This window comes from Ixodes scapularis, unplaced genomic scaffold, assembly GCF_016920785.2.
Source record: "Ixodes scapularis isolate PalLabHiFi unplaced genomic scaffold, ASM1692078v2 PGA_scaffold2__306_contigs__length_199485367, whole genome shotgun sequence".
Taxonomy (NCBI): Eukaryota; Metazoa; Arthropoda; class Arachnida; order Ixodida; family Ixodidae; genus Ixodes; species Ixodes scapularis.
The window spans coordinates 18,301,191-18,316,469 of record NW_024609857.1 but is presented as its reverse complement, the minus strand read 5'-3'; the positions used below and the strand labels follow the sequence as shown (position 1 = coordinate 18,316,469).

General features: G+C 41.6%; 1 protein-coding gene across 1 annotated transcript in view; it reads right to left on the bottom strand.

Annotated features, from left to right (window-relative positions):
• LOC121832954 (MFS-type transporter SLC18B1-like) overlaps nt 1-15,279 on the bottom strand; it is a 37,283-nt gene extending 22,004 nt beyond the window's left edge. The window contains exons 1-3 of the mRNA XM_042291222.1: nt 15,219-15,279; nt 12,945-13,138; nt 3,834-3,929 (exon numbers count right to left, since the gene is read on the bottom strand). Of these exons, the coding sequence (XP_042147156.1) occupies nt 3,834-3,929; nt 12,945-13,118 (270 nt within the window). The 5' untranslated portion in view covers nt 13,119-13,138; nt 15,219-15,279. The remainder of the gene's footprint in view (nt 1-3,833; nt 3,930-12,944; nt 13,139-15,218) is intronic.

Here is a 15,279-nt window from a genome sequence, read left to right as displayed (position 1 = left end):
GAGTTCGCTCGTGCTTTTCGCCAGCATTTCTGCGGCGAACCGCCAGGATCGTGTCAGGCAACAGCATGATACTCCGGCTTCTGTGACGTCATTTGTTGCCACTTGGGGACCACTTTTGATGTATGGGTGGGATAGGACGCTAAACACACCAGTCGAAGACGCGATCCAGGCACCATAATCTCGGTGCGGCTGGCGCGGCCGGCCGCTCGCAACTGAGCGCTGATTTTATTTAATTTAGCATAAATTTTAATTTTAGTTTTTGGTTTACGGTTTAGCTACCTATTGAGAGAAAAAATATCACATTATTCTCCATGGCCATAGTTCATCATACTTAAAGAAGACGAAGACGGAAGTGTCATTATCCCGAAGAGTTGTTATTCAGCGCTGCGTAACTGTGTCTGCTTTTGTGTGCGTGGACTTGAATAACTGTTTTTCGGGTGTGCTGTTCCCCCTGTACAACACAACATCATTCATAGCCTTTGCGGCGCCAAGGGAAGCAGATGCAACTGGCTCGTTTTGCGCTGTTGATGCTAGCGATGACACTGCGCTATTCGATTTGAACCACTATTTGCACACCCCTACTGGTATCACAATAGCAGACGTCAAATCTCCCGCGGTGTCACGGCCGCAATAGTGTCAGTTGGCAGCGCCCCTCGCGGTCGTTTCGGTGAGGCGGAGGAGGAAAGAGGGAGAGGGTACGCCAGGACGGTCGCCGCTTTTATGACAGGCATCTTAGTACAGGATTAAAAGCTTAAAAGGCGCGAACAAACGGCGAAAAAAGACACACGTACGACACGGACAGGCGCCTTTTAACCTTTTCCTCCTGTTTGTTCGCGCCTTTTAACCTTTTAATCGATATGCACCAACTCGCCCCAACCAAAGTATTAGTAGAGGAGGCGTTGCTCAGGGGCGTTCGACGCCTGCGGACACATCTTCCTCGGCTGGAAATGTGGCTGCTGCGCTCATCCGTGTAAGGCAAAATCCCACCGCTGGTCACCAGTTGTTAAGGGCTGGGGGACAGGCAGGCTGGAGACCTGGTTTCGGCTATAAGATGATTATGTTTTAATTAGACGTGATTTGATGGGCGTTCAAGGGTAGTCTCATTCTGTCTCAACCGCGCGTGAAAAGTAATGGTCTTTCTTGTATGCTTAGACAGCATTGAAGTGTAGATAAGGTGTGAAATTTAGCCAGTGCAGTACCACCGCTAACCTGGCGCAGTAGTGAAACTCACGACGGCCAGGTGGGGGGGGGGGGGGGGGGGGGGGAGGGGGGAGGGGGGCCGAAGCCAGGAAGTTGTGCAACGCAAGCTTTCGCTCCACGCTCCGAGCTGAGAGGCGTAAGCCCTCTAAACCACCGATTCTCCTTGTCGCGTGTGTCCGCGAGCCCCCTTAAGTATATCCGCGGTTACGCGACGATATTGCGTCACCGGCTCGATCCTGCTGTTATTGAAGGTGGCTGTCGGCATCCATGAAAATGAAATCCAACAGCCCCTGTCATTGGCCCCGGACGTTTATGTCTTCCCAGCAGCAGCTTCTTTAGATGTTAACGAAAAAAGAAGACGAAGACCCACTGACGTTGGCTACTTGGGCAGGTGTTCAAAGGTTCCGTACCTTCGAGAGGGTCTCCGTCGAGTGACAGCGTTGCTGGCCATCCCACTAAGTGCACCATACTTGGAGCATGACCTCGTCGGGGTTAAAAACATAAGAAAGGGTCACAGATTTCAACCTATCTATATGCTGATTAAACATTCTTCTTTGTTCACCGCCGTAGACCTTCCGATAATCACCATCTGCGCACTTCCATCGTTAGCTATAGTCATTTCCAAAAATTGCTTTCTGCGCGCTGCCATGTTTATCTGCTGCGCTGTGGAACAGCATCTGAGCACTGTTGTACGGTGCATCAGACCCTGCGAATCCGTCCACAGCTGAGTGACTCAGCATTTTTGACCCGGGTGATAAGCGATGGAAAAGTGTATACTGGGCTGTAGAACGGGGGTTCTGAGCATGCGCAGCGGCTCTCTTACTTGAAATAAAAGAGGACGCGCATGTCTCCAAGGCATTTTTGGACTCGGCATTTTTCGCTTGGGTGATAAGCGCTGGAAAGGTTTTTACTTCGTTGCCACCTACGTTCGACAGCAGCCGACACTACAATCAGATGGAATCAATCGAGCAACGTCAGTCGAGCAACGTCATGGCGCTCATCGTCAAGTTGCGCTTTGTGTGACTGGTTTAGCCAGTGATAGTAAACTCAGCGACAACGAGCGCCATGACGATGGACTTGCGGGCGCTGCTTCATTGGCTACTTCGCATCGTAGCGTTGTCTGCAACGTCGATGCGAAGTAGCCAACGCAATGTGAAGCTGAGTATAGCTCATCAACTACAAGACGTGGCTGATTGTGATGACACTAACGCTTCGTGATTTGTTTCTTGGCATTCTTATTCATTCTTTTTTTTTTTCATTTTGAGTGGACCTCAAACAGCATGACGTTTTTTTAGTGGTGCACTTTCTAGATTATTATGTAACAGGAGAAAAAAAATAGGAATAGGAAGAAAAACTTTAGAACAACACGATATAATAAATCAAAAGTTCAAAATCGACGCGCGTTGTCAAAATTATCAACGCTATACTTTTCGCAGCAATATGTTCGCATTTGTTATACGTTAATTGTAGCCGTGTGATATGTTCTGCTTTATGCAAATCAGAAGAATAAAGCATTGAATGCGATCTGCAAGAAATCTGAGGAACGCGTAAGTATGCACCTAAGCGATACAGATAAATCAATTATTTTATTAACGACCTCGTGCACAAATTTCAGATCATGTCTCATTTTTCTGTTATGCAATGTAATCGGTTTCATAAGTCTTCATATTTTTTCATAACTGCAGTAATAATCAAAATAAATGTAGCGATCATAAAGTACATGAAATAACTTTCTTTGAAAACGCTCGGTGATACATAAATTTTTAACTCCAATACTATTCCACACCACCGAGGCGTGTTCACTGCGACTACGCACGAGGGAGAAAACAAACGTAAAAAGCAAAATGAATTTAAAAAATTACTAGTTACACATGCAAAAGCTCCCAAGACTTTAAAAGATGGATTTGTTATAGCAATGACATGGTGATTAAAATTAAATTCAGGATCCATATATACTCCCAGATTGGTAATGACAGAAACACGAGGAATAACGTTGTCGTCTAACGTATAAGAAAAGCTCACAGTATCAGGCTTTTTCAAAAATGATGTTCTTTTTGTCTTCGCCTCATTCAAAACAAGGCTACTCAGAGAAACACCACACTGAAATTGAATTTGCATCACGCTATAGACGCTCACAGTCCTTTACCTGCTTCGCTGAAGCTGTCGATGACTACGCTAATTGAGATTCCTTAATCGGCGTACGAAATAAAAGGATAGGTGTATGATTAAATCAAAAACTGTTAAAAAAAAAGGTGTGGGCAATTATGCTATATTAAATTACAGGAACCAGCATTTTGTAACAAAACCAATTTTCGATAACTTTCTATTCTGTATGTCCAAGGTTTCGGGTGTTTGTTCTGCATCTTTAGCGTGTACACACACCACAAAACTAAGTAAGTACATATTTCGGTACTGGATACGATTTACCAAAAAAGCATCTAATTTATAATAAAAAAAAATAATCAAATGATACCGGCATGACCGTTTTTCTACTCTTTTGTGTTTGGATGTGTATAAAACAGTCAGCAAGTTTCTTACATTTGTATTTACACCATGTATATATTTCGAATAACAATGAAAACGTCACTGGAAAAGCGAGACGCTGTTAACTGCAATCGTAAGCTTGTGCTCACCATTTTATTCATAGAGACAGATCCCATGAACATTCCAATTTTCATTGCAGAAAAAACAAAGCCGCTTTCCCAGGTTGCCAGACCCCGAGCAGTTGCCTGGAAAAACACAATCACAAATTAAAGACTCGGAGGTAACTGCGCGCCGGAAAGACAGTGTGTTGTTTTTCTTTGCGCTGTTTTAGTCACCACACAATGTTCAGAGTTTACATAGATGCAATTAAATGAAACTCATTCTTTATTTTTCTTGCATAACGAATAATGATCGGTTAGATTTACTACCCCGTGAGAAGAAAACGCACTGGAGCATATGGTATAGTTTGTTGAAGCGTGAAATACTTACAAAAGCCAACTCTCTGTTAAGGAGGATACTGTAAAACCCTCTGTTTTGAGGGCCCCAGTTTTGTGGCAAATTCGGCAGAAGGGCTGTATTTGCGACCATCAAATTTCGCGCACACTAAAGGCTGGAATTCAGCTCTCAACAATTAAAAGAATTGCGTGTTCTTAAAGTTTGAGAGTTTTGAAAATGCGCAAAGTTGGCGAAGATGAGGGGCTCCCGAACACTACAGCTTTAACATTACACACTGAAAAAATCCTAGAGCGTCTACTTTCCCGCAAAGCGTTCAGGAGAGCGAATCGCTACAATTTAAGAAGAAAGATCGTCGAATAACGAGATTAAAAACGTTTCGATCTAAAAAGATAGCCAGACCTGTTGCACTGTGAATGATATAACTTCATGCGAAGTGCCGCAACGAAGGCCTTTAGTTTATATCTAAATATATTGCCACAAGCATGGACGAGAGGAAGCGCTACTCCGTATTTCTAGAAGATTCGCTTAAGCGTATCCCAAATTTTCGACACTCGAACGTTCTATGAAAAAGGTTCGAGATGCCGAGTATAATAGATAAGAAGGCCAACATGGGCCTTGGCGAGTCAGTCTCCGCCAGGGTGTAAGATAGACAGGTGGGGAAACGAGAGCCGAATGAGCGACCGGATTGTGTCCCCCTCGGGTTTCTCTTTTTCTGTGGCGCCATCTATCTGGAGCACCGCGAACTCTCACTCCGGGTGGGCGACCGGTGGCGACCGGCTAAACTGACGGAGATGATTTCTCGTGGATTTTCAATGAAGGAATGTCGTGCTCTCGGTTTATTTTGCGTACTCTCCCTTAAAGTTCCGTGCGAATTCGATTCCAATTTTTTTCCTCTCGCCGCAGCGCCATCGGGGGTACGCGCAAGCAGACGAGTACACAGTCCGGTCACGGCGCTGCGGTAGGGTTCTATGGGCCGTTTCCCCACCTGTCTATCTAACACCCTGGTCTCCGCCTAGTTTGGCGCTAGAACATTCTAGTTCGAATAATGAAAAAAACAGTTAGGGCGCAGGCGAGCTGGTGTAAGTTTACCATTTTTTAGACCACCTGAGACTGGGTGGAAGAAACACGACGACGTCTCAATGTTAGAGATGCAGAGTGTAGTATATAAGGAACCCAGTGTGGCCTTTGTGAAGTGACACTCGCGCTAGCCAGGTGTCACGTCGACACCCCGATGCTTGCTACTGCTTTCTCGACGCTCGTTCTTTCGTTCAGAAATGTCGCGCATTAAAAAAAGGATCGACAAGTGTAAGAATGAAATAAAGGCACAATCGGCGAACTTGTGCCAGAGGGAAGGACGAGAGTCGTGAAAGGAGCAGCGAGCGTAGGGGTGTCGGTGTTAGAGCTGGCTAGCGCTAGAGTAACTGACTCGGCAAGGCCACGTGGGGCTTCTTTTCTATTACACTCGGTACCTCGAAAATTCGGCCTAGCACGTTCGAGCGTCGAACTAGGGCGAGACTGAGTCGGCAATGCTACGTAGGTCTCCTTATCTAATACACACGTTACCTCAAACAGAAGGTCTAGAATGTTTGAGCGTCGAACATATGGGTAAGAGTAAAGCTAATCTTCTAGAAGTACAGAGTAGCATTCCCTCTCGGCCTTGCATGCGGCAATATTTTCAACCTCGTGATTCGCCAAACCCCCCAATAGATGGGAGCGATTTACTGAGAGAACTGTTTTGCATGAAATTAAACGCTCCAGATTTCTTAGATTCTATCTGCCCATCATTAGGGCAACACAGATTAATTGGCTGGGCCCAGGTTGTTTCAACGTAATCGTGGACACCGCTGGAAGGAAGCCATTTGCACTACTCTATATGTTATTAAAATAATATTGGCGGCTATGATTACGATTTGCCAGGGTTCCTATAGACCGGCACGCTGTTTACAAACAAACCCGCGTTTGCCCACACCAGGTGTGGGCACTGCGCGTGCGCAAAAGCCGAATTCGCGTGAGGTGAAGCGTCTGCGCATGCGCAGTGCCGTCGACAGCGCCACCGCAGCTGCGTGACGTCAGGGCCGCGTGTTGGTCTATAGATCAGCGGTGGCCAGGCTGGCCTGGCCTAAGAGCAGCAAAAGAAAAAAAAAGAACACACGCACACACACACTAAACTTCCAAGAGTTGCCTGGAAGAGGAAAGGCAGAAAAGAGTGGAAGAGGGGGGGGGGGGGGGGGGGGCTCCAGACGTTTTTATAGAACAAGAAATTAAACTTGAACTTCCAAGAGCAGCCTTGGGAGAGGAAAGGCAGAAAAGAGTGGAAAGGGGGGGGGGAGGTCTCCAGACGTTTTCCAAAAGCAAGAAATTAAACTTGCTCAGCTACTTTATATAATTTGTGTCAAAAACAATTTTGTTCTGCTGCTACAAAATAACAATGTAGCAGTAGCACAAGATTCTGAAGCCGCAACCTGTCTTCCAACTTAGAACGCGTTCCTTTTCTTTTATTGTGGAAGTGCTCGTATGACTGAGAGGGAAGCGTCGAAGACGGGGAGGGGGTAGGGAGGGCGTTAAGTTTATTGGGGAGACGCGAACCGCCCTTTATAATAATAATAATATAATCGTTTATTTTCACTCCAAAGGAGTGTGGAGAGCAGGGTAAAAAGCTGCAGTTGCAGCTTGACAGGCCCCTGCCCCCAGCACTTGACAATAGAGTACACAATAAAATTCAACTAAATAATCACTCAAAGCATAGCAGAACATTTAAAGTCTAACCGACGAAGAGGTAGAGTGACAATAATACAGACATAAACACACAAACATATATATATACCGGGTCAAGTAATAATCAAGTAATGATAATGCAAATATTATAACTGGTGAATCAGCATAAATAACACACAATACATGCAACACGCCATACATACACACATACATACATCACATACATGCCTACATACCTAGACAAGTAAAACATAAGGTGATGAAATTGCAGACATCATGATGCACAAAAAAAAACAAAAAAAAATATACAACAAGGTCACACAAGAAAAATACTACAGCGAGAAACCATATAAGCATAAAGAAAAATTCGAAAACGTCGTATCAGTAAAATATGAAATGGGACTTCAGGGACTGTATTGTTGATGTTTCGGGTGTAATGTTTTGTTTTGCGAGGTTGTTAAGGAGAACAGGCAAGGTAGAAAGTATAGATTGATATCCATACGAGGTTCTGACGGTTGGTATTTTGCCGTATTTCGGGCTGTCTTATATTATACGATGATATGTGTTTGATTCGATTAAATAGTTGTATCAGTGATGCGTTGTTTATTGTTACTGCATTTTTGTAAAGAGAAACTAGTTTGAAATCATGCATTTTTAACACATTTATAATATTTAATTCATTAAAATACTTACGAGTTGATGTAAACCATGGAACGTTAGTTATAATACGTAGAGCCCTTTTTTGTGCGAGTAACTTTAACATGTTCTGATTTGTAGTTGTTCCCCATATGACATGACAGTAAGTGAGAGTCGGCAGGAACAAAGAATTATATAGGAGTTTTTTTGTGTTTTGTGGCAAAATATGTCTAGGTTTATTCATCAAGCTATTAAGTTTGTTTAATTTCATGTCAACGTGGTTTATGTGTTGGTCCCACGTAAGATGTTCCGAGAAGAAAACACGCAGAGCTTTAATTTCCTGAACGAATTCAATATTATTTCCGCCCAAGCAAAGATTTGTAGACACACTTGCTATTTTATTTCTGGGTCTAAACAATAAGGCCTTTGTTTTATTAGCGTTAATTTTTAAGCAGTTCAAGTCGGCCCATATTTTTAAGGAAGAGAGAAAATTGTTAGCAGAAACTATAAGTTTATCGGGGTCAGTGCCTGTAAAAAAACAAGGTTATATCATCAGCCTATGCTATTCACTGTACATCGGTATTGATATTGAAAACGCGATTCCTATAAATAATAAATAAAAGGGGCCCCCAAATGCTGCCTTGTGGGACGCCTGATTTAATATCCTCATTAGATGATAGGAATGAATTATGAGATACGCACTGCTTACGGTTTAGGAGATACGATTTAATTAGTGATAACATTGTACCACGAACACCATACATGTCAAGCTTAGCAATTAAGATGTTATGATTCAAGTGGTCAAACGCCTTAGAAAGATCTATAAAAATGCCAAGTAAAGCCAGTTTTTTTTTCAAAAGCCTCAATAATTATCTCTTTCTGCTTTATGAGCGCCATCTCAGTCGACATATTTTTCCGGAAACCAAACTGTGAATTCGACAACAACATATACTTGTTAAAAAAGTTAATTAAGCGTGAATGAATGATTTTCTCAAGCCCCTTAGAAAATACAGGAAGAATAGAAATAGGCCTATAGTTGGACAGATTATTTATATCGCCTCCTTTATGAATCACGGTTACTTTAGCGGTTTGCATTCGTAAGGAAAGGTACCTGTTTCCAACACTAGATTAAATATGTATGTGAGTATAGGGGCAAGTAAATCTAATACGTATTTTATTGGCTTTATTTGTAAATCATTTATGTCACAAGATTTACTGTTTTTTAAGCTATGAAAGGTATTGACAACCTCGTTTTCGCTTGTGGGAAAAGAGAATAAGGAGTCACTTACACGAGCATGAGTGGTTATGTGATTTCCAGTCAACACAGTATTGCAAGCGGGGACCAAATTCACAAAGTAGTTATTAAAAGCACTGGCTAAACTCTCCCCATCGTAGTCTGTTCCATTCAGAATTATTTTTTGGATGGTCAACTCAGCAACTGGGTGCAAAACGTTTCTGAGTCGCTTCCACAAAATATCTCCCTGTATAGTTTCGTTAAACTGCTTATGATAGGAGTTCCTTCTTGCATGTTTTAACTCTGAATTTAATTTATTTCTGTAACGTTTATAATTTTCCAATGATTTTATGTCCTTTGTTCTAATAAAAGTGCTAAATATCTTGTTTTTGATATTTATTTTTTGCAGTAATTTCGCGGTAATCCACGGCTTACGGGATTTTTTTTATTTTTCTTTACTTTTTTTTACGGAAAATTTCGCTTACATATTTCGACAATGTTATCAATGAACTTGTTATATGCTGTGACCACCGTTTCCTCGTTCGAAATGTAGTTCCAGTCAACGCAACCAATATCTTCACGGAACTTATCTAGCGTAAAAGTAGTGATTAGTTGAAAAGAGGGACATAGTTCTGGTTTGTGTTGTTTCCTAACAATTTTGGTACAAGACAAAAAAATTGGAAAGTGATCACTAATGTCAGCAAGTATTGCCCCAGCGGTGATATGCGCCACATCACGATTTGTGATAAAAAGATCTATTCTTGTAGAGGAAGAGCATGTAACACGTGTCGGCATACTAAAGACGTTGTGAACAGACTATGCTTCTAACTAATTCATTAATTCTGCTCGTGAAGCTGAATAGGTCAATACATCAATATTAAAATCGCCACCTACATTTAAGATATATTTATTAACACAGGCAAAATCCACCAAAGTTTCAAAAAAGGTTATAAATCTGGAAAAACAGCATCCGGCGGACGATAAACAACACAATAGATGTTTGATTAATTTTTTATTGTAAGTGACTCGTAATCCACAGTTAGTACTGTAAATTTTGGTATCAACACCGAAGTTGTAGGAAACTGAACTAGTAAAGAAACTCCATCTCCTCTCTTATCTGTACGATTTAAAGCAAAATGTTGATAATGAGGGAGGTTGAAGTATGATGATTCTTCATTGTACTATGTTTCACTAAACATAATTACATCAAAGCTAACACCAACATGATTAAACAGCAGTTCAAGATCTTCAGTTTTGTTTTTCACTGAGCCAACATTTAAGTGGAACAAATTTAGGTATCTTTTTTGGTTAATTTATGCAAGTCAGCAGGGTCAACATATGTGCTAGGCATTTTGGGTTTTCCATATTCTTGTTTTGTTTTAGGCGCTTACAATCTTTGCCACATCATCGCTAGTTTGTATCTTGACAACAACCGTGTTCTCAGCCTTCTTTGCAAAGATTTGACCGTTCCTAACCCACACATATTTCCAATTCGATTCCTTTTTCCTTTGCGACGGTTTGTCCTAGTAGCCTCTTAAGTTCGGGGCACAGAAAGATCACAAGTACACTCGCAAAGAGCCGCATGCAGCTCGCGAGCGGCAGCTGGGTGACCCCTGCTATATATAACTTTTGCGAAGTACGTAATTTGACTTCCTTTCACCGTAACACCCAGAAAAGCTGTCTTCCAACAACTAATACGCAATGCCGATTATCACTGGAGTTGCGGGAGCAAGGCTTAGTTATTCGTGTCATTAGGTTATCTTTCTCCTCTGAGAAGGCACCTATGCAGAATTTTTCTTTTGTCATTTTGTCTCTTAAGAGCTGCGCGTTTTACTGCTGCTTGTCCCTGCATTTACGAAAACACTGCGGAATTCTGCAAAAAGAAGTGTGGGTGAATGTTTTGCTCCATTTTTGAATCATAAATAAATATTTATTTTTAGAGGTATTCGCGATACTTGCAGAGATTAATTGAGCGTTATGTTCTTATTGATCTTCATTGCGCCATACCCGCAAAATAGGTTTATGCGTTGAAGCTCGACATTTTTTATCATTCATTTTAATGATATGTTACACTATCTATGTAACGAAGTATTTATTGATTTTATTCGAGTAAAACAATGTTTCGTTTTCTTTTTTCTTTTGTTTTTCCGATTTTCGAAACTTTGCTTAACAACCTACGCGAACTGATTTAGAGTCATTTTTCTTAATATTATAAAAAGGTGAATGGCACTATTAATGAAGTATTTTTCTCTGGATGTTCCTGATGGTTGATGCTATTTGTGTACTGGTTCATACAGTATATTTTGATTAGTTATCTTCATGATGTCTCGATGTGAAGCAAGCAACGCACTTCTGTGCTGCTGAAATGACAAAAGAGTGCTTTAATCAAAATTAAACTGACGATTTGTTTGGAGAGCAGGGCAGGTTCTGTCAATGCAAATGTGTACAATAATTTAGTGTTAGGTTCCTTAGTCTTGGGTATGAAGTACGGTTGGCATTGTGACACAATATGTTACAAACCCAGAGGCATCGTTTGATTGTAGAAGCTAATCACTAACCGATCTTCTTCTTTGCACAGATTACCCTGGTTTTCCCCAAGTGAGAAAACGCTCAAGCAAAAGCGTCAGGTTAATTTCTCGTTCGATAGTCGTTTAGCTGTTTTAAATATGATTTTTTTTTTGTTCTTTGAACGCCACAGAAAGTGTGCAATTGATTCGCTGTTTGTTCCCTTTTGTTTCTTCTGGAAGGTATTAAAAAACTACTAAGCTGCCCTCCTCCCCGCCCCCCCCCCCCCCCCCCCCCAAACAATAAAAAAAGAAAACAAGAGGAAAGAAACGTTTATCTTTCCTTGGTTACAGTGCTCGCAGGGGAACTAATGCAATAATAAGAAGCAGCTGATTTAAATGTATATAAAAAGGAGACTGGTTTGCCAGCGCAATCCAAACGCGCGAAGATTCCTATAAAGTTGCAATGTGAAGGAAACATCTAAATCGCTATCTTTCATTGGCATTTTCTACGTTATAAAAATATATTTCCGGAAATATTGTTTCGCAGGACTTCCAGATTCACGAAAAGGATCTTACTGGATGTCGCATCTTCATTATATTATGAACTAGTCCACAAGATTCCCGCGAATAAAATTAAAAAAAAAAAGCTACACTGCTTTTTTTCTTTTTTCTTTCTTTTAGCAAAAACTATTTTATTTGGTTGGACGCCGGTTTACGCCCAAACATAACGCTAGCGGTACGGAGCAGGTGCCAAAATGTAAAAGCTTGCTGTTATCCGGTTAAAAAGCTATAAACGATTTTCGGAAACTCACAGTGAGAAGTTGGTGGTTGACGAGCCCCATGAATAGATGGAGATGAACGGCGTCGGACACCTGGAGCCGACCCAATTTTTCAACTGAAACTTTCCGAAAATTGCTTATAACTTTTTGAACAAGCTAAAGGCAAACTCTAGAAGTCTGGCCCATGTCCACACCACTAACGCCTTGTTTAAATGGATTCGGCGAAAATTCGCAAAAATGTTGTATTTTTATATAGCTCAAAACAACAAGATAATGTGGTGTTCGCTATTGATCTTATATAGCTCAAAACAACATAACAATATGGTGTTCCCTATTAATCTTTTTGCAGTAAAAGTTTTTACATATGCCAGCTGCTCATTTACGTATATAGAGCCACGACAAGTGCGTGAGCGTTCCATTATCGCAATTTTCGTGCTGTCAGGTTTGACAAAATGCTGCGGTTAAAAAAGCTCAGTACCTGAGTTACATAGCATTTCCTCTGCATTTACTCCCTGCACGTGCTGTGCAGACTTCCCATTCAGCCTGTGTATGAGGATGCTTTAAAGTAAAAAACCGACAGCAGTCTTTCGCGAATTCAGCCACGAGTACCTTTCAAATACCATATATACAGACAAGAACTCCGCAGCCGTTATTCAATAGAACTCACTCGTGAGAAATACGGCACCCACAAACTCACTAGTGTCGTCGGCACCTTAACAACACGCAGGGCCTGGTGATCCCCGTGCATATCATTATCATCTCATTATCGCTCCGCAGCCAATGAGATTGCGGAATTAGTTGATCAGAACGATTAATAACCAATCACAGAGCAAGAGGCAGGGGCGCAACAAACCACGCCCGCGTTTCCTAAGCTGTCATTGACTACACGAACGGCTGGCTTCGCGAAAGAATTGCAAACGAGCGGTTAATTACCAGGGCAGGATAAAATGGCGGGGATAGGTTCACCAGGGCAGCGGTCCACATATAACCGTACGCTAATGGAAGGATCCTCGCAATTTTCATCAAAGATTCCCGGAGGCTGGACGTGCTTCTTGATTGGACTGGAAGGCGTGTGCTCTCATTGTGACGTGGATTTTGTGCTGACATCTTCCTTAGGGTGACTCTCCCTGCGGTTAGAAGCGAAAGGTTGTCAATACGCTGTATTTTCAAAAGGCCGCAATTGGGGAGTCCCACGAGAGATCTATAGCTGTTGAAACACGCTAATAATTTGGCTCCGAGAAATAGCTTAAACAAAACGTGTTGTGAGTTATTTACTTCTGCCCACACTCATATCGTGGTTAAGGTACTACTACACTTACTTGAGGCCGGATTCACTAAGAATGACTAATCTTGAGTCGTTTTGTGCTTAGGAACGAACGACGGAAGAACTGAGGGAAAGAGGGAAAATATTCGGTGTTTCGTAAATGTTCAAATTCCTCTGAACGTAGCCTACGAGAATTCTTTCGAAGAAACTTTGAGCGTAGATTTAAATCAGCCTCGTCATTCGACGAGCCGGCTGCGTAGATTGCAGTGATTGGCTCTCACAATTGCTTTGCGGGAGAGGGAACGCTCCACTTTTCTTAGAGCTAAATGTGGGGAGTGAAGCATTGCTGCGATTACGGCTGGCGTCGCCTTGCCTCCACTACGTGCAATTTATTTTTACGTAAATATTCTTCACCTTGAGTACTTCCCCTAAATTATGACACATAATTTGTTTTTGCCAAGGAAATAGTTAGCGTTGTGCTGCTGACGCAGCGTTTCTTGGCGCCGCTTCAAAAGCATTTTTCTAAAGATCACGGGACTGAAGTCGGACTTGGCAGGCATTTTGGTTTCTGTCTTAATCTACGCAAAACCTTTAAACAATTTGCTTCGTAAATACCGAGTAGTTAATGAGATGTGATACAGTCGTATTTATATGTTTGTTTGTTTTTTTGTTAAAAAGTTTTGTGAATTCGGCCTCTCCTCTAAAGTTTTTTCTGCGTTCCTTCTATGGTTATTGCATTGATTCCATCTTTACCAGAAACCCTCTGTCGTGTCTCCATGCTAAATTAGATGTCAGAAAATTCGTTTGCCAAGCAGACAAACCTAGTTTACTCGCGATTTTTCCCCTAATATTTTGGTTCTTGAATGTGAACACTAAATTAGTTCAGTGAGCCTTCTTGCTTGAAATAATTTTTTCTTCAATATACTATACGAATGAAAGTAAATAATATTCACTTCAGATAACGGTTGAAAGAAACACACGCACTATAGTTGAATTCGTATTTCTCTGCAAAAACGCAGTTCCCTGTCAGTTGCATAATTACCGGACCATTTATAATGATAAATTTAAGACACAATATCGTTATATAGACGCTTTACACAAGCGCTAGATTAGAGCCACCACTGCCGACCTTCTTTTGTCTTGCCGAGATACCAAGCCACTGAAGTGGGCGTTGGCTAACCTCCACAAAGACAAATACTGGGGAGAAGGACCCAGTCGAATCTAAAATGACAATAACCTGTACTGCTGTGGTAATGATGGAGCGAAGTGATAAAAATAAGAGGAAACATAAACTGAGGGTCTGTTATGGTGGCACCCATGCACAGATGATGTCAATCGTCTATAATGCGGGTATTAAAAATAGTTAAGAACATAAAATTCACTATAATCTTGCAATACCCAAGCTCTATTTTTGCCTTGCATGCTAATGTCTTTCGAACAAAATAAAGAAACCACGAAATTTTGTCTTGCTCGCAAGGGACACGATGCCACGGATGACATAAGCAGACACTTCAATTGCATAACCAAGCAGATCGCCAAAATCCTTTCGTGCAAAGACTACAAATAATTTTGATAAAGCATCCTGTAGCCTGATGCACTTTTAAGATATTATTCTCTAATGATCCTTTAAAGCGAGATTCTTTAGTTGAGGAATAATTTTGATAGAACGTCCAGTAGGCCAATTTGATGACGTACCGATAGCGGGACTATAGTCGCGATATACAGGGAAATGGTGTAGCGGGTTTGAAAGCTTATCTATACAGTTTACACCGTTTCTTTAATAAACATGAGGATCTAAAATACTCACGTGCTTTCACGTCTTTATAGTATACGAATTACAAGTTAAATGCATTCCTCAATTGATCGTAACATGATATGATCGATTGCGCAGCTCCGAAGTTATATACTCCACTTCCTTCGCGGAAAGGCTGCAGCGTACTTACCTGATTAGAGCACGAGTTGGACGGTTCGCGTAGATGTAAAACTGGCGGCGATATGATAAAC